The sequence below is a fragment of the Neoarius graeffei genome, chromosome 18, assembly GCF_027579695.1.
Source record: "Neoarius graeffei isolate fNeoGra1 chromosome 18, fNeoGra1.pri, whole genome shotgun sequence".
Classification (NCBI taxonomy): domain Eukaryota; kingdom Metazoa; phylum Chordata; class Actinopteri; order Siluriformes; family Ariidae; genus Neoarius; species Neoarius graeffei.
In genome coordinates, this window is record NC_083586.1 from 43980182 (window position 1) to 44000648 (window position 20467).

At 41.5% G+C, this 20467-nt stretch overlaps 1 protein-coding gene across 9 annotated transcripts in view; it reads left to right on the plus strand.

The window, feature by feature from the left end:
* Positions 1-20467, plus strand: part of atp11a (ATPase phospholipid transporting 11A) — a 191645-nt gene that overhangs the window by 144765 nt on the left and 26413 nt on the right. For 7 of the 9 annotated variants that reach the window (XM_060898855.1, XM_060898856.1, XM_060898857.1 and 4 more), the window contains 7 exons: positions 315-489; positions 1141-1243; positions 3268-3413; positions 7418-7477; positions 7606-7733; positions 17252-17387; positions 18531-18554. In XM_060898855.1, the coding sequence (XP_060754838.1) occupies positions 315-489; positions 1141-1243; positions 3268-3413; positions 7418-7477; positions 7606-7733; positions 17252-17387; positions 18531-18554 (772 nt within the window). The remainder of the gene's footprint in view (positions 1-314; positions 490-1140; positions 1244-3267; positions 3414-7417; positions 7478-7605; positions 7734-17251; positions 17388-18530; positions 18555-20467) is intronic. The other 2 variants (XM_060898854.1, XM_060898861.1) reach the window with 1 other exon arrangement.

The following is a 20467-nucleotide window of genomic DNA, read 5'->3' on the forward strand; positions in this document are numbered from 1 at the left end:
AGCCTTCTCGTCGAGAAAACTGTGTCAATTTTGTTAGGAGACCAGTTTATCAATTCCATGTTTTGTTTTTTTTGTAGTTTAGAGAGCAATGCAGAGAGAGTCTCTCAAAAGTATAGACAGACGAGACAAAGGAGCACAAGCAGGGAAAAAAAGGAGGGAGAGGGAGAGCAGAGAAAAATGCGACCGCCTTCCGTGGAATCACGGAGAGAAAAAAAACTTATGGACGAGGTTAAAAATTTAACCCGGGTCAAAAAAAAAAAATCACCTAGGTTGAAATTTTTTGACCTGTAACATTTATACGTGTGTTTCCGCAGCCTGTCTAATGAATTCCGGGACTACGGGTTGATCATTGACGGAGCCACTCTATCTGCGGTGCTGAAACCGGCGCAGAACGGCAGTACAGGAAACTACAAGGAGATCTTCCTGGAGATCTGCAGGAACTGCAGCGCCGTCCTGTGCTGCCGTATGGCCCCGCTTCAGAAAGCACAGGTTACCCAGAACTTCCTGGGACATGTTCCTGGATCCGCATCACTGGAATGCCATTCCTTTTAGCCAGTCACTTCCATCTAATGTCATGAGTGCATACTTCCTGCTACCGAGTCTCATGGAAATGATCAAATTTCGCAGAGTTTACCGATGGATCTAGAGTCCGAGATGCACGCTGACGCCATTGTATAGAAATGACTGGATAAAATGGATGTGATTCCAGGAACGATGAAGATACTGTATACTGATCTTAGAACATGTCCCACTTTTCGAAATCCTATTCACCCTTTCTTTTCTGCGGTTGGGGGCGAGAGACTACATCACTTCCTGTGCATTCTCTTCCTGTCAGTTCATCACATACAGTGCATGACCCCAAACCAGTCTGTCTGTCTCTTTGTTGCCGTGAGGACCTTTTCCTTTCAGCTTTTCTTGTACTGTCACTTTGAGCTGCATTCGAGTGCCTCATCCAAGACTGGTCTTATATTTTATCTGTGACAGTTTGGGGTGTTCTGGTTAAATTTTCACAAAGTCTAGAAATAAACCTAGTCTACAAATTTCAGTGTCATGGTATCAAATGCCCCAAAGTTAAGAACCACACACACGCATCTCATTTCCCCAAACTAAAATTTCATTCACTTGATTTTTTTTTTCCAGATTGTTAAGCTGATAAAGATGTCAAAGGAGCATCCTATCACTCTGGCCATCGGAGATGGAGCAAACGACGTCAGCATGATCCTGGAAGCTCATGTGGGCATTGGTAAGCATGTACCTCCAGCCAGTACGGTATATATTTTTGAACCCCCCTGGTTCAGCAAAACTACAAACGCAGGTGCTGTATTTGCCTTCACTGTTAAATGTTACTTGTTGCGATACGGCTGCACGTCTGGCTTGCGAGTCAGCAGCTCTTCCAGCATCTTTACTGCTGATTTATGCTTTAACCGTTGTGATTTGTGTGAACCAGGGCAGAAAGGAAGAGTGCTCACGCTCACTGTGATCGGAAAGTAGTTAATGTTATGATGCACGCCCTCGCGAGAGTGCAGAGTCTTTCCGCATAAATTAGGCATCATGTTTAGCAACCATATGGTAAAACAGATGGTTACGGCTCTCTTAAATGCACAAAGTAAATAATGGCTTTATTTTTAAATGATTCATGTGGTGTTTTTATTAGGATAGCAAGGATGTTAAAGTAACGTTGATTGCGCCAGACCTGATGATTTGTTCCTTTTTTTCTTTAAAAAAAAAAATGCATTTGTCGTCCCGTATTCGTTTTGTTACATGACTGCTGAAACAAAAAATGTTCAGATTTCCTTATATATCATACAGTACCTTAAAATAGGAAAAAGGGCTCCAGGAACTTAAAAAAAAAAAGGTTTCATTTTTGGAACTTAATTAGTTTTAGATTTGAATTTTTAGCTCTTTATGTGGGCATCTTCTATTTTTATATTTACATTTTCAAGATTCTTCATCTTTAAAAAATTATATGCCAAAGGTGACGTGAATATCGGTGAATAATAACCGAGATGAAGTCGAGGATATTATTTAAATAATACTGGCTGGCTTTGAGTGGTACATCAGATATATTCCATTCAGCTAACATGATATTGAACTAGTTGAAGACAAGTAGCTGAATGAAATATATCTGATAGTCCATGAAAAAAAGCCAGCCAATTTATTATTATTATTATTATTATTATTATTATTAATAATAATAATAATAATAATACACATTCCTTTCGGGTGTTCAACGCATCTTTCTCTTTCAAAATTCTCTCAAAATCTTCCGTATTTAACGATGCAAACCCGGTGGCCATGTTTGTTTCCGCTAGTGCGCAAGTTTTACGTCTCCGATGTGTGACGTCATGTTGTCTTGACAACCATGCAATATCATAAACCATATTCAGTGCTCATTCTCCATTGGGTAGAGTGACGTAATACACCTAGGATAAGCGATTGAATGAAACCTGCTCGAAGGGAATAGAACACGTTTTTATTCCATGGAAAAAGTGTCCTGTATGTATAATAATCACCGATATTCACTGAGCCTGAGGAGGATAATTGTTTTAGCATAAATACACAGGTGATTATTTCAAAATATTAAAAAATAATTTATTTCATACTTCAGAAACGCCATGCAAATGTAATAAAGGCACGCAGGCTTGTGTCACTTATCTACACCGAGTCAGAAAATACTTCGTTTTGAAATGGATAAAATAAATCACAATTCCACCTTACTTTTGAATGGTTTAAGACCAAACTTTGTAGCATCTTTAATGCTTTTAGGAACAGCGTTTTCTTTTATCATTTGTAATTCTTCCTCACTTATGGTGATAGTGATTGGTAGCCATTTTGCTGAGTCGCTCGAAGTGATTGGTCGAGAAATTTAGACTATTTCTCGAAAATCAGCAAGTGCGATTTTCTGTAATCACCTGCATGTTATATTAAAATATTTCTCACCGGGGGGCGTCGTGGCTCAGGTGGTTAAGGCGCCATACCATGAATGCGGGCGACCCGGGTTCGATTCCGGCCCGAGGTCATTTCCCGATCCCTTCCCGTCTCTCTCCCGCTCATTTCCTGTCTCTACACTGTCCTATCCAATAAAGGTGCAAAAAGCCCAAAAAAATATCTTTAAAAAAAAAAATATATATATTTCTCACCAACCGCATTGATTAATCATCAGCCTCATTGTAATGTCCAGTGTGATGCACAAAGCTATCGTTTGCTTCTTTACCTGGCTTTCTTGTCCGTTTGTCCTCCAAAGACAAATCTGTTCATTGTTTCTAGGCATCATGGGTAAAGAGGGAAGACAGGCAGCCCGCAACAGTGACTATGCAATTCCCAAATTTAAGCACCTGAAGAAGATGCTCCTGGTGCACGGCCATTACTACTATATCAGAATAGCTGAGCTGGTGCAATACTTCTTCTACAAGGTAGAGGTTTTCTCTTATGTCTTATGTCACTACACACAGCAGTTGTTTTATAAACAGTCAAAAGTTTGTACACCCCTGCTCATTCACGGTTTTTTCTACATTGTAGAACAATACTTACTGAAGACACCAAAACTATGGAATATAAACATATGGGAGCATAGATGGAATTACCGTATGTGGTAAACAAAATGTTTCATATTTTAGATTCTTCTAAAATATAGTAGCCAGAGTTTACCTTGATGACGTTTTGTACACTGTTGGCGTTATCTTAACCAGCTTCATGAGGTCGTCACCTGGAACGCTTTTCAATTAACAGGTGCCTCGTCAAAAGTTAATTAGAGCAATTTCTTGCCTTCTTAATGTGCTTGAGATCAAACAGTAAATAATAAACTGGATAGAGACTGTCCCTGTGTCTGAAATCACTCACTCGTTCACTACTCACTATGTAGGAAATTACTATGTAGTGAGCGCATTGGTAAAATGAGAAAAAAAAAAAAACGCTTTCAGACCAGAGGCTTAGCCAGGATTGGGAAGGTTGGGAGTATTTTTCTGAAAGTAGGGAGTGTAACTTGGGCGTGTGCTGGGGGGGGTCTCCCCTGGAAAATTTTGAAAATTTAATCTATTTGGTGCAATCTGGTGCCTTCTTTACCAATGACTGCGTCATTGAATGCAGAAATCAAGAGACGACTGGCCAGAGGAGCAGCTGCATTTAAGTCACTCGCAACCAGATGCTGGAACCGGAGAGGCTTGACTATAACAACCAAAGTGGCAGTGTACAAAGCCATGGTATTGCCCTGTCTTTTGAATGGGAGTGAAACATGGAGCACCCTCGCTCTACACATCCATCCAAATGTTCCATAAAAGGTCTCTGAGGCAAATTCTGAAGATCCAATGGTGGCATCACATTACCAACACAGAAGTGCTACAAAGAGCCAAGACAACAACTATAGAGACCATGGTACGCAGCAACCGCCTCTGTTGGTTAGGGCACATCTGCAGGACACCTGATTACAGAATCCCAAAGCAGCTTCTCTTTGGAGAGCTTGCCCATGGAATTAGATCTCGTGGACACCCCAAGAAACGGTGGAAAGACTGCATGAAAGAAGATTTAACCATATTTGGCATTGGTGACGACTGGTACAACACCACAGCCGACAGATCTGTCTGGAGAGACCACATTCACAATGGAAAGACCTTGTCCGAGACGAGGCTACAACGGCGCGCGGAAGAGAGATGTCAGCGGCGCCACCAAAGAGCCATCCTTGCTCAGAGATGACGGGGACCATAAGAAGAGCAAGGTGCCTTCTGGAGCTGCAATTGAGCCTTAAAAAGAAATGAAAGAGAGCATTAATTTTAAGTGTGAATTATATTTTATTAGGCACTTAACACACATTTTATTTACTAACTTGATAAAATGTTATAACAAAGTTTAAATTTAGTTTCTTATTCATTAACCAGAACTTTACAAATCACTGTAATTCTCAATAAAATCTTCTACAAATTCCTGCAATAAAAGCAGAAACCTTAAATTATAATAAAAGTGATCATCATGCCATTACCATGTGAACAGTCTTTTATGAATGCGTAAGTATGCGCTCAGCGCTCCGACTCTGGTGTGACTAAGGTGACAAGTTTTATGTTTCATCTAATTTAGGTCATTTAAAAACTATATTATTTGGCAGTGGGCACATAGGAAAGTGTAAAGTTTCTGTCAGTATGATAACTTGCAAAGATATTTATCTAAATACATGACCTACTCATTCTAAACCTGCCAAGCTTCACCAGCGAAGCTCTCAAAACTCGTATTTTGCTTCCATTCAAGCATTGTTTCGAAGTCTGACCAATAAGAGTGCTACATTTTTGGCGGTAAATTTGATTTTCTTGATTTAACTTCCACATGTGGAAACAGGGGCGGTCCTGGGGGCGGGCCGACTGGGCAGCCGCCCGGGGCGGCATCGCGGGGGGCGGCACGAGCGCAGGCGCGAAAAAAAAAAAAACGGTCCCCCCAAAAAAAAACCCGGAAAAAAAAAAACAAGACGGGCGTGTGTGTGTGTGTGTGTGTGTTGCGCAGGTGACGTCATCAGTGTGTGTGTGTGCCTAACTTGTCGTAGCCCCATAATATGCACAATCCCGCCAGCGGAACGTTGTACTAGTCATCAAAAAGACTTTACTACCATAGTACTACACTACTACACAGAGTCTTAAGTAATACATTACGACTTGATCATTGGCATTCTGGTAACAGCAAATTTATAACGGGCCGTGTCCGCAACATACAACACACGACGAGAAATGTTTAAACGACCATGTAAAGCTGTTAACATTCTGTTGGCTAATACAGAGCCCAACGTGGGGGGCGGCACGAGCGTGGGCGCAAAAAAAAAAAACGGTCCCCCCCAAAAAAAAGGTCCCCCCCCCCCCCCCCCCCAAAAAAAAAAAAAAAAAAAGACGGGCGGGGGGGGGCGCCAGCAGGAGGTTTCGCCCGGGGAGTAAATCACTCTACGATTGCCACTGTGTGGAAAGCATGCGTGCTGGGCACGCCCCGGGAAACCGCCGACAGTCAACAAAAATGTCCACAGAAATGTGCAAAGTTACTTCGCAAAACGACAGAATTTAACAAAATTTGGGTTAATACGGATTACTATAAAATTTATAAGCCGTGTTTTTTGAGAATTGGCCATGAAAAGCACGGCTTGCTAGCTAAGCCAATGTTTCGGACACTAGTCCATCATGCCGTTATTTACATCATTACTGTTGCACAATTAAAACGTGCCAGATCAGTCGGCTGGCGGGTTTTCAAAATAATAAATACATGCATGTGTATTTGTGATAAATGCATATTATATTGAGTGTATTTCCCACATTAATAAATACAAAGTACTTTGTGTCTGCTGCATCTTTCAGTTCTGTTAAATCAAGGCTGAATACTTTCTACTTTGCCGCTGCCTTTTATTAAATCAAATTTGAGGCTTTTAATTTGATTTTTCAGCGCGACCGCAATGCATGATGGGGTATATTGCTTTGGTTAGTGACCGTCAGTTGAATACTACTTTTCGTGATGCATTGTGGGATACTTTGAGTGCACTGTATAGGGTGTAATAATGCTTACTGTACATTTGGACAGCACTACAAAATGGCGAACTCACTATACAGTCCACTATGTAGTGAGTAGGGAGTGATTTCGGACACAAGGTGTGACTAAAGTCATAGTGATTTGTGCTGGCTCTTACAAACCGGGACGTCTGGTCACTGTACCCTATAGATCCGGAATGGTAAGAGAGAGAATATGATGCTTAGTGAAGGGGGAAAAATGCCTGTTTTTTCATGGATCATTCTCGTTTGGTGATCCAGATCAGCACCAAAAGTCAAAGCAGTTCAGTTCAGCCCAGAGGTATTCTTCATGTGAAATTTGGCGATGATTGATTGGTTGAAAACTGAGGAAGAAATAGCGTCCTAAAAAATGTCAGGAGGAGAATAATAATAATAAGAGGAAAGTAGAAAGATCCTGAGTGAGAGTAACAATTTGCACTAGCGTAAATTGTCAGGAACTGCTCAATTAAGTAAAGAGAAACAACGTTCATCATTACTTTAAGACATGAAGTGTTTTTTTTTTTAAGTTGATTTTAAAAAAATTAAGAAAAAACATTGAATTAGAAGGTGTGTCCAAACTTTTGACTGGTACTGTTTTTTGTTTTTTGCTTTTTTTTTTTTTTGTATAGCAGTGATTAGCAATTTTATTACCTTAAGTATTGTTTGATTAGTGTGTACACTGCATGCTATGATATGGCATTTTGTATATGTTATACTGCGAGTAACGTGAGGTAGACTTTAAATGGAGAATAGCTCCATGTAATCTTCCAGCTATTTTTAGTCTGAGAGTTCACACTTCATAATGTATCATGGTTTTTTTTTTTCTTTTTTTTTCCTTTTTTTTCCTTCCCCTCCTCTTGGGGCTGCAGCAAAAATCTGTACATTTTTATCTCTTTCTGTGTCTCTTTCCCCAGAATGTGTGCTTCATCTTTCCCCAATTTCTTTATCAGTTCTTCTGTGGCTTCTCCCAGCAGGTATGCATTCAACACCACCAAATGTTTACTGTTGAGCATGTGAAGAATATTCATGTGTCATTTATACAATTTGCATCGTGGAAATTGTTTTTTTGGTTTTGTTTTGTTTTTCCCTCCTCCCCCTACAGCCACTATATGATACGGCATATCTCACACTGTACAATATCAGCTTCACCTCGCTGCCCATCCTGCTCTACAGTCTGATCGAGCAGCATGTCAATGTGGACATCCTGAAACGGGATCCTTCGCTGTACAGGTTCGTCTTTACACATCATGGGCTGTAAGAATGGGCAACACGTATACATCCAAAAGCCACATCAATAGTAATTTTATGCAGGGAAAGTTATGCGTATTCAGAGTTGAGTTCCGCATGTGCTAAAGTCGTTTTTTTAGTTTATGCGAATTACCTGCGTGCAGTTCACACCTTGAAGGTTGCCAGATATTTTTATATTTTTCATGAGTAGAAGCATCAGATATGAGGTTCCTTACAAGTGTCCAGACCACCATTAAACACAAGCACTTTCCTTTAAAGGAGAACTGAAGTCATTTTTAAACTTGCTTTATTTCTTTCGATTACGTTCATTATGTCTTATATTAAATATAGTTAGTTTTTTTTTTTTTTTTTTCTTTTTTATCAGACATCTAATTTTTGGGTTTGTTTACCTGACATGTTTCGACGTACAACTTCCGTCTTCCTCAGAGTGTCACCGGATGTTAATTGGTGACGCATCTTTTATCAGCTGCTGTTTCTGAAGGCGTGGCCTTCCTGTCTGGTTTGACAGGTCGGTCACGCCTTATACTGTCTGTTCGTCCCCTGCAAGATGTCACTCCAGGTATGGGAGAGCATGTATGCTCCCTCATCCCGGTTGATGGTCCTCGGGCTTCGCTTACGGATCTCTATGGCCTCCCTGATCCAGCGCTGATGTTTGTTATCTTCTGTGCGGATGACTCTGGCATTCCCCCAGTCCATAATGTGGTTTTCCCTTTTACAGTGATCTGTTATAGCTGACTTATAATTTTCCTGTTGTGCCTTTTCTTTTATTGTTCGGGTTTGTCTTGTAGCTGTCTCCTTTTCGCACTCTTTCTTATGTTCATGTTTTCTTGTGTTGAAACTCCTTCCTGTCTCCCCAATATAAGTTTTATTGCATAATTTACATGGAATCTCATATATGGTGTTGCATCTGTTGTCCGGATGTATTCTGTCTTTGGGATGCACCAGGATCAAAATGCAGCAAGATGAAGTTTTCATTTCACATGATGTCATATCTCTTTTCACCAGAACACCCACGGAAGCCACCATACAGATAGTACAAGACAAATTAAAAACAGACAGGACGCTCAGGAAACGCACAAACCTCACCGTACAAGACATCACTCAGCTCCTTCAATTCATCGCCACATCCACATACTTTCAGTTCAGGAATACAATCTACAGACAGAAGGAAGGTTTTGCCATGGGAGACCCACTATCAGCCATCATGTGCGGCTTTTTCATGGAGGATCTGGAGCAGAAAGCACTCACTACAATACCAGCGGAATACAGACCAACACTCTGGAAACGGTATGTGGACGACATATTGGAAAAAGTAAAGAGGGGACACACTCAACAACTTACCGACCATCTCAATACTATAGACAATACCGGCAATATAAAATTCACACATGAAGAGGAAACGGAGCAGTCAATAGCATTTTTGGATTTAAAAATACAACACACAGAAGATGGGGACATCAAAATAAAAGTACACAGAAAACCCACACACACCGACCAATATTTAAACTGGACTTCCGAACACCCCATAATGCACAAAATATCCGTAGTTAGAACATTACATGAACGCACAGCAATAATTACAGATCCACAGGACAAAGAACAGGAGGAACAACATATACAACACGCACTGAAGGCATGTCAATATCCACAATGGGCAATATCCAAAGGGGCGGAACAGGTTAAGAACAACAAAACACAGAAGAAAGAGAAAAAACAAACTAACAAACAAGAACACAGGGGAGTAGTTACATTACCATACATCAGGGGAATAACTGAACGCATTCAAAGAGTAATGAGGAAACACAATGTTAACACACCTGTCAAACCACACACAACACTCCGTCAGATCCTGGTGCATCCCAAAGACAGAATACATCCGGACAACAGATGCAACACCATATATGAGATTCCATGTAAATTATGCAATAAAACTTATATTGGGGAGACAGGAAGGAGTTTCAACACAAGAAAACATGAACATAAGAAAGAGTGCGAAAAGGAGACAGCTACAAGACAAACCCGAACAATAAAAGAAAAGGCACAACAGGAAAATTATAAGTCAGCTATAACAGATCACTGTAAAAGGGAAAACCACATTATGGACTGGGGGAATGCCAGAGTCATCCGCACAGAAGATAATAAACATCAGCGCTGGATCAGGGAGGCCATAGAGATCCGTAAGCGAAGCCCGAGGACCATCAACCGGGATGAGGGAGCATACATGCTCTCCCATACCTGGAGTGACATCTTGCAGGGGACGAACAGACAGTATAAGGCGTGACCGACCTGTCAAACCAGACAGGAAGGCCACGCCTTCAGAAACAGCAGCTGATAAAAGATGCGTCACCAATTAACATCCGGTGACACTCTGAGGAAGACGGAAGTTGTACGTCGAAACATGTCAGGTAAACAAACCCAAAAATTAGATGTCTGATAAAAAAGAAAAAAAAAAAAAACTAACTATGCTTTATTTCTTAATTAACATGTTATTCAGTTACGTTTTCGGTTTTAGTAACCATATATCGTGACTCGTATTGGCAACTGATTGCAATTAAATATTATACTTATTGGCCTGGGGCGGCACGGTGGTGTAGTGGTTAGTGCTGTCGCCTCACAGCAAGAAGGTCCGGGTTCGAGCCCCGTGGCCGGCGAGGGCCTTTCTGTGCGGAGTTTGCATGTTCTCCCCGTGTCCACATGGGTTTCCTCCGGGTGCTCCGGTTTCCCCCACAGTCCAAAGACATGCAGGTTAGGTTAACTGGTGACTCTAAATTGACCGTAGGTGTGAGTGTGAATGGTTGTCTGTGTCTGTGTGTCAGCCCTGTGATGACCTGGCGACTTGTCCAGGGTGTACCCCGCCTTTCTCCAGTAGTCAGCTGGGATAGGCTCCAGCTTGCCTGCGACCCTGTAGAACAGGATAAAGCGGCTACAAATAATGAGACTTATCGGCCTATTTGGTTTTTAGCCATGTTGAATTTGGTTCGTTTGGTCCACGGCAGGAGTCGCTTATCTGCGCGATCTTCGTGAGACTTCGAAACGTGAAGTGTCAGCCAGGTGTCAGTGCTGCCATTTTGAAAACTGTTTTCCAAATGAAATATTGCACAAAAATGAGTTTAAACAATGATTACTGCCTACTTTTTTTCAAACTTTCCTGATTGCTATCAAAACAAACAAAACTTCCGGCTTGATTACATCAGCATTCGAAAGAGGGCGCATGTGTCTTTTGACACCATTGGCAGATGTTGCCCTGTGTCTGAAATTGCTCCCTACTCACTATATAGGGCAGTATATAGTGGGGACGCCATTTTGTAGTGCTCTCCGAAACCTTAGTGAGGATGAATTACACCCTATATAGTGCATTCAAAGTATCCCACAATGCATCACGAAAAGTAGTTTACAACGATGGTCACTAACCAAAGCAATATATCCCATCATGCATTGCGGTCGCACTGAAAGAAATCAAATAAAAGTCTCAAATTTGATTTAATAAAAGGCAGCGGCAAAGAAAGTATTCAGCCTTGATTTAAAAGAACTGAAAGATGCAGGTACTTTGTATTGATGTGGGAAATTATATGTGGGAAATTGTGGGAAATTATACGCTCAGTATAATATGGATTTATCACAAAAATACACGCATGTATTTATTATTTTGAAAACCCACCAGCCAACTGATCAGCACGTTTTAATTGTGTGACAGTAATGACGTAAATACCAGCACGACAGACTAGTGTCCGAAAGCGTTTTTTCATTTTACCAATGAGCTCACTATACAGTCCTCTATATGACCCTGTGATGACCCTATATGACCTGGCGACTTGTCCAGGGTGTACCCCGCCTTTCGCCCGTAGTCAGCTGGGATAGGCTCCAGCTTGCCTGCGACTCTGTAGAACAGGATAAAGCGGCTAGAGATAATGAGATGAGATAGTATGTACCATTAGTTCCTGTGGGTTAGTGAACGTAAAACGATCCTTCAACCTTCCCATGTGCATGCCTCTGATATTTTGGGGTGTTTTCTCTTTGCTGCTCTTTCTAGGAACTATATATAAATCGTGTTGTACATGCTGGCTGTTTTTAAAGCAGTGACCGCCACTGGTGCGCGCGCACATGCATGGCTCGATATTGACCAAGCAGTCTGAAAAGGGTCAGGTTGACGAGTGTCTCTTGGATAACTGAAGCTGGAACACTGATAACGGCAACGCTGATAAAAAGGTTTTATAACCTCTTAGCCATCCTCCGTCTCACTTCACATTAAACTCCACTCGCAAAAGCCTTACTCATGACTGTGCGCCATTAAACAGCACAAATTAACCACTACTTTGACTTATTCTTTTTGCTGAGGCTGGAATTATTCAAAGCACCAAAAACTGTTGGATTTGCACATTTAAAAAAAACCGCACCATCTCGAGAGTTATATTTCCCTCGTAAAGGATATTCGATGAATCTTTATTATTCTCTTTCTATTTATGGGTTTCTGCTTTTTTATTATTTTTTTATGTGGTGCTCTATATGGGTGTAGCAGTCAAAAAGATGTTAATCCTGTTAGCTTGGTCACACCACTATCGTCTCATCTCTCTATTTCAGGAAGTGCAGCCCAGCGCGGCACAGCACTGCAAAGACAAACCTGGGCAACTATTAGATTAGCAATGCACACACACTCCATAAATCCCTTCCCGTAAATAGAAGCTGTAAACAGATGTGGGAAGAACATAGAGGTGTACAGCTAGGACACGAACAGTAGTCACAAAGCAACCAGTCACATTATGACTGATTTATAATAATAATACACAATAATCCTTGCATCATGTATACAAATGCTATGTAACGCTCGCCTTCCATCCATTTACATTTGTCTCTTTACGCCCAGCTCTGAGCCTAACTCCACCCACTGTATAATTTTGAAAATTGCTAAAAAGTGGGCAAGAGGCTGACGGAGGACGGGGGAGAGCATGGAGGGGCTGAGTATGGAGGCAGGTTCAGGTTCAGCATGCCTTAGCCCTTAAAGGGCTGTAGGCTTTTCACGCATGAGAAACTAAAGGCTAAAATATAGCTATTAAACTATAAGCTATTAAGAGGAAGCCATGGCCTAATGTTTAGAGAAGCAGCTTTGGGACCAAAAGGTTGCTGGTTCGATTCCCTGGACCAGCAGGAATGGCTCAAGTGCCCTTGAGCAAGACACCAAACCCCCAACTGTTCCCCAGGCCGCTCTGGGTACGTTGTACATCGTTCTGGATAAAATCGTCTGCTAAATACCTTTAACGTAATGTAAAGTAGTCGAAGAGGTGCCACTCTGCAATCGACTCAAAGAAGTTGCGAGATGGCTGTCGTTGGCTCTCCAGAGCCCACACCCTTTATGGATCTTGGGGAGATGGTTCAGTCGCCAACAGCATGACCCTACAGCAAGTAGTACTGGATTGCAGGATAACAGTAGGAGGTCTCCTGACTTGACGATATAGTTCTGGATGGGGGGGGGGATAGTGTAGACTCTTGTGAATGATGAACCTCGATCAACATATGTATTTGAAAATGAGCACGGTTTCACAGACTCCTACTCAAGGGTGAGGCTGGGGGCAGGTGGGCTGCCGCCTCTGATTAGAGTATTTTTTATTATTATTATTTTTTTTAAAGTATAATTTTTATGGCGGGTGGCACGGTGGTGTAGTGGTTAGTGCTGTCGCCTCACAGCACGAAGGTCCGGGTTCGAGCCCCGTGGCCGGCGAGGGCCTTTCTGTGTGGAGTTTGCATGTTCTCCCCGTGTCCGCGTGGGTTTCCTCCGGGTGCTCCGGTTTCCCCCACAGTCCAAAGACATGCAGGTTAGGTTAACTGGTGACTCTAAATTGACCGTAGGTGTGAATGTGAGTGTGAATGGTTGCCTGTGTCTATGTGTCAGCCCTGTGATGACCTGGCGACTTGTCCAGGGTGTACCTCGCCTTTCGCCTGTAGTCAGCTGGGATAGGCTCCAGCTTGCCTGCGACCCTGTAGAACAGGATAAAGCGGCTAGAGATAATGAGATGAGATGAGATTTTTATGGCATAGAGAAGTACCAAACAGTCGACTTTCCATCATAATCAACCTTGCAAGGATCAGGATGACTTTAACCAGTCGATGGCCTTTTGAGTCATTTTCAGCAGAGAAAATAAAAACCCAATTTTTATAAAAATGTTAATTTTGTGAGCATTAACAGCATTGTTGATGTGTTTCATCACAGTACAGTCATATTTAGTTTACGGTGCGAATATAACTTTAATGTAACAACTGCATGACCATTTGGGGGTTATGTGATCGTCATGCAGTATTTGTTAATGATGGAATGGAACAAGGTGGCACGGTGGTGTAGTGGTCAGCACTGTCACCTCACAGCAAGAAGGTTCTGGGTTCAAGCCCAGTGGCTGATGGGGTCCTTTCTGTGTGGAGTTTGCATGTTCTCCCCGTGTCCACGTGGGTTTCCTCCGGGTGCTCTGGTTTCCCCGACAGTCCAAAGACATGCAGGTTAGGCTAATTGGTGGCTCTAAATTGACCGTAGGTGTGAATGTGAAGGATTGTGTCTCTCTATGTGTCAGCCCTGCGATGATCTGGCGACTTGTCCAGGGTGTACCCCGCCTCTCGCCCATAGTCAGCTGGGATAGGCTCCAGCTCACCCGCGACACTGCGCAGGATAAGTGGTTACGGATAATGGATGGATGGAATGGAATAAACTGGTTTTCTATGGTAACATGACCTGCAGAGTTATTGAACAAAGACAAATGGATAATCATTGATGTGGTGAGGTTTTCTGTTTAAAAAAAAAAACCAAAACACTTTGGAAGGAATCTCCAGTGTTCACACTTAAGGGCAAGAGGATTCAGGATTTTGCGCATTTTTCATCTTCTTGACTTCAACTGTTTATGATCACAACATTCAACATAACTATAAATGTCATGGACAAATAGTATGATGTGCTTTTTTTTCATAAATAAACATTGTAATGTCTGGCAAATTGTTGTATAAGAGGAATAAAACACTTCAGAATATGCTCTTCTAGAAAAGTGATATTGGTTATCTAGATCACACCATCAAACCCTGTTGTTGATTATTTTCCTATAACAGTCATGTTTCATTCCTTCTCTAACATATTCAGACTCTTGCATGCACTAACACACTCTCAGGAGGAGAGTACTTGGAAGACTGTGAGGAAAGATCATTTCAGTCATCGCAGAACCACAACTGAAGAAAATTTTCATTTTTAATGCGAAATGGTTGTAACATCATCACCCATAGACCATAATAATGAGGATTTTAAAGCCCCAGAAGAACGTTAATACATAATCCGGCCAAGGATGCTTCCTGCTGGCTATTAGCTTTCAGACATGGTTTTGAGCTTATTTTTATTAAATGATGTAATGATTCCAGTAAGAGCCTTTTAGGATTTCTCGACCCAATCCGTGTATGTTGGTGGAGATCTAAAGTTTGAATGTTGTTGTAGATTACGTTTCTGTATATCGTACTTTTAATTGAACGCATTATGATGTTACAGCTCAAAAACCTCTGGTCGTGCAATTTTAAGTTGGCTGCAGATGATTGTTTGCTCAGCCCCCCTCCTTTGTTCCAGTAATCAATACACTGTTTTCCTCTGGCTCGTGGATGTAATTGCACACAAACTATCTTTTACATGGAGGCAGGAAAAGCACCGTTGGCTCTCAGCCTTGTTTGGATCGTTGTACTGTAGCGATACTGCTAACTAAGTGCTTAATCAATCTATAGCCATGCTTTCAAGAGTGCAGTCCCAAAGGCTTCAGGCCTACACGAGTATATTAGAGAGCATATAGTAGTACAGCATTTAAGAGTGTTTAGGTGTTAGGAGCCTGAGGTATTAAGGGGTTTAACAGGAACGCGGAGTAAGTCTTGGGACCGTAATGCAAAAGGATACTGCTAACTAAGTGCTTCAGTTGAAAATCAGTTGAAATGTTAAATTAAAGGCAGTGTGTTTTGTTTTTTATTGACTATGGACAAGAATTTTGTACACGTTTTTCCTGTAGTGAAGAAAAAAAACCATTTTGACTCAAAACTCATTTATAATAGAGGTCTGACGGCAGAAATCTGTCAAGTAAGGAATAAAACGAAATAAAAGTTCAATAAAAAAATTTCTTAACATGTCTCAAATGGGCGGCACGGTGGTGTAGTGGTTAGCGCTGTCGCCTCACAGCAAGAAGGTCCGGGTTCGAGCCCCGTGGCCGGCGAGGGCCTTTCTGTGTGGAGTTTGCATGTTCTCCCCGTGTCCGCGTGGGTTTCCTCTGGGTGCTCCGGTTTCCCCCACAGTCCAAAGACATGCAGGTTAGGTTAACTGGTGACTCTAAATTGACCGTAGGTGTGAATGTGAGTGTGAATGGTTGTCTGTGTCTATGTGTCAGCCCTGTGATGACCTGGCGACTTGTCCAGGGTGTACCCCGCCTTTCGCCCGTAGTCAGCTGGGATAGGCTCCAGCTTGCCTGCGACCCTGTAGAACAGGATAAAGCGGCTACAGATAATGAGATGAGATGTCTCAAATGTTAACACTATGAACAGTGGTTCCCTCACCAGACACTTTTTCTCTCCTGAAATTTAGTAAGATTGGAAAAAAAAACGACAACCCAGCAACAACGTGTGTGATGTTACTGAGAAACCTGAAAGTGTGTTCTATCCTGAGGACTTTCTCATGGTGGAAAACCTACTGACTTGCTTGCCTTCTTTCTCTCTCTCTCTCGCCCTCATATTATCCAGTAATATAACATGACTGGTTTTCTCTAAATATTCAAAATAAAGACGACAAATCGCTTTGTGTCACTCTGGATAAAAGCATCTGCTAAATGCTGTAAACATAAGAAAAAATATATTCTTGATCTCTAAAAGTGCAGAAATCCATTCAGATGATATGATCTGGAGTTAATTTAGTTGAAGTGGACATTTAGTTAGTCTTTTTCTCCATACATTTACGAGTACACACAACACAAGGAGTACTCAGGAACATGAGTAGGATCCCCCCCCCCCACTTTGTGTTTAGCCCTTGAATAATTGTTTCTACATTCACTGTGTCATTGTGAAGTCTCTGTGTACAGTTTGTATCGTTGAATCTAAGTCTTGTTTTCCAACTTTCATGTTTTTTTTACTTCCGCCAACTTTGTTGGATGAGTTTTTTGCTTTTGTTTGTTTGTCTGTTCCCAGTGTAACTCAAAAAGTAGTGAGCAGATTTTGATGAAATTTTGAGCAAAGGTGGGCTATGTGCCAAGGAACAACTGATTTTTAGATTTTGATGTAAATCTGGATATGTATGTGGATCCAGGACTTTTTGTCTCTTCCCAACATAACTCAAAAAGTAATGAATGGCTTGATGAAATTTGGTGGATAGTTTTAGTATCGTCCCAGGTTCAAGTGATTTTGATGTTGATGTGTCTTAGTGGGGGTATGCACTCTACCGAGTGCCCTTCTAGTCTTAATTTGTGTTCCTAAACCCCTTTCTTGTTTGTTTGTATCGTCCCCCCCTTCCCCTTCAGAGACATTGCGAAGAATTCTCTGCTCCAGTGGCCCATCTTCATCTACTGGACATTTCTAGGAGTCTTTGATGCACTGGTCTTTTTCTTTGGTGCTTTCTTCTTATTCGATAACACCAGCTTCACCAGCAACGGACAGGTAACAGCTTAATCACCATCACAGTCCATCACAATCCACAGTTTATTTTTTCATGTGTGTTTTCTCTTTATTTTTCACACCATTGTTTTCATCTTGAAGTTCTTTTCATCCACTGAGTAATTTATCAAGTAGAACAAGAGATTGCGAGATGGTGTGGGTGGGTGGGTGTCTGTCGGTGTGGGTGGGTGGGTGTCTGTGTGTCTGTCGGGGTGAGTGGGTGTCTGTGTCTGTCGGTGTGGGTGGGTGGGTGGGTGTCTGTATGTCTGTCTGTTGGTGTGGGTGGGTGGGTGTCTGTGTGTCTGTCGGTGTGGGTGGGTGTGTGTCTGTCGATGTGTCTGGGTGGGTGTCTGTCTGTCGGTGTGTCTGGGTGGGTGTCTGTCTGTCGGTGTGTCTGGGTGGGTGTCTGTCTGTCGGTGTGTCTGGGTGGGTGTCTGTCTGTCCGTCCGTCTGTCTGTCTGTCCGTCTGTCTGTCTGTCTGTCCGTCTGTCGGTGTGTCTGGGTGGGTGTCTGTGTATCTGTCTGTCGGTGTGTCTGGGTGGGTGTCTGTCTGTCTGTTGGTGTGTCTGTCTGTCGGTGTGTCTGTCTGTCGGTGTGGGTGTCTGTGTGTCTGTCTGTCGGTGTGTCTGGGTGGGTGGGTGTCTGTCTGTCTGTCTGTTGGTGTGTCTGTCTGTCGGTGTGGGTGTGTGTGTCTGTCTGTCGATGTGGGTGGGTGTCTGTCTGTCTGTTGGTGTGTCTGTCTGTCGGTGTGTCTGTCTGTTGGTGTGGGTGGGTGTCTGTCAGTGTGTGTGTGTGTGTGTGTGTAGTAGTAGTAGTAAATTAAGGCAGCTTGCACACACTTATAACCATTCCAGGTGCTTCTCCATTCATGTGTGACACAAAGCATGCTGGGACATCTTTCTCTGTGCCATCAAGTTTGAGCATATTAATCTTTTTGGATTGCCTGTTTACAGTTTGATTTGGTTTCGGGATTTTTTTTTGTGTTATTATAACATCCTAATTTTTCTTTATTTTTTTTGCCCCTCCCCTTTCTCCCTTCTCTGGTTAATTTTTTTAAAATTATTATTTCTTTTCTCTCTCTTTGTTTCTTCCTTTTATTTCTTGCTCTTTCCTGTCCCCTCCTCTTCCCCCTCTTCCTTTCCTCAGCTAATGGCCACAAACACGCAGATGGTAAGCCTGTCCCTGTCTGTCTCTCATCCTCTTTTTAGTTTTAGTTTGGTCTGTTTCTACCCCTTTCACCTTCCTCCTCCAACACTGACCCTCAATCACATCACATCAAGTCCTAAAACAGTCCCTTTTTCACTCATTTATTAGACCTGGGTGCTGCAGGATTAATCCACCACCATTAATCATGTTCCCCTCTCATTGTTTAGTGCACTAGAACAAGTTTTTGTCTTTGTGTGTGTCAGGTGCAAAAACACTCCCAGAAAGGTGGCACTGTAGTCATTCTCATAGGTTTTGTTGGACTTCCTGTCCGTCATCTTGCGCCTCACTGCAAGGGCGAATAGGGAAACTGGAAGACGTGACTCTTTTGGTCATATGATCCAACGATCATGAGAAAATAAATATTATAATGCGCTATAGATTTGGGCTGGGCAATATGACAGTATAATATTGATGATGTGATAAATTGTTACGATACACTTTTCTGAGGTATCATGATATAACACTTTTTAAATGTTTAAGTACCAGCTACAAATTCTGAAAGCAGCTTTGATCATGTTACACCTTTTAATAGCTCTTTAAATACATTTGATTTTAGCAATTTTTAAAAAGTTTACATTTAATAAAGGTATCATGAAATTATACATGTGATCAGATACAAGTATAAATATACTATAAAGAGATTAAAGCTGTACTGCCTTTCAAATTTTCCAAGTTTAGGTCATAAAAAGAATTTTCCCTGACACCCAATTATTTTTGTTTAGTGGACTGAAAGCTACTGAATTCGAATCACAGACTTCCAATTTTATTACGGTTTTTAATAGAACAATTAATGAATTTAGGGTCACATGGCCCTAAATTGTCTATTTTTTTCTTGCTTCACCATGACACAATTCAAGATACTACGTCATGCATCACGTGGTGGGCTTTCCCCATTCACTTGAGGTATCGTGGGATACAAATTTGAAACAGGAGAGAAAAATGGAGGATGTGAGTGTGCAAATGAAATGTGAAAGACCAATTACAGTAACAGAAAGCGAGAAGAAAAGACGTTATGTTGCGAAGGAAAGGAAATACAGGACCACAGTAATAAATATCGGCGGTCAGCGAGCACCTCGGTGTGATCAGCTGTTCGTTTAACGACAGAATGATGGAACTGTCAGTGCACGGTCAAGGTAAACCTGTAGATGGCAGTAATGCAACACTGTGGATGCCAGCTGCCGTAAAACCCAAAAGAAGAAGGTGGTAAACCTGCGCATGCGCACATGGACTTCCTCTGTCTGACTGCGCGAAGCGAGCAATTTCATGCATATTATTTGCTCGGGAATCCCTTCAAATTAAATAACTTCCCAGCCACAGAATGGCCTGATATTTTGTGAGATATTACAAAAGTAAACATATATCACAATGACCAAATTTCAGAGGGAACTAAATTTCACCGATTTTATGAAATCGAAAGGCCGTCTAGCTTTATTATTATTATTATTAAGACACTGTTTACTGTTTACTGTTTACTGTTCTCTGTTTTAATTATTTTTGGTAGTTTGCTAGCAAACTTGTATATTACGATACAATTTGTATATTCTAGAAATGCCTTCATCTGCTGTTATGATTTTAATTTTTTTCTTTAAAAATCCTTCTTTCAGTGTTTTTATAAACATTTTAAAGGTATTTAATATTGTTTATATATTTTGTGTATAAATACTTTAAATTTATTTTACATTTTATGTTTTAAATACATGTTTATAGTTGTTAAATAGAAGTATCATCAAACTCCAATTTTTTGCTTTTATCATGCTACAAATCTTGTAAAAGTGTTACTTATACATGCATAATGCATATCGTTTATTATAGAAACATCTTCGTGATGTATTATCCTGAGAAAAGGATCATGATATGACATTTTTTGTCACATTGCC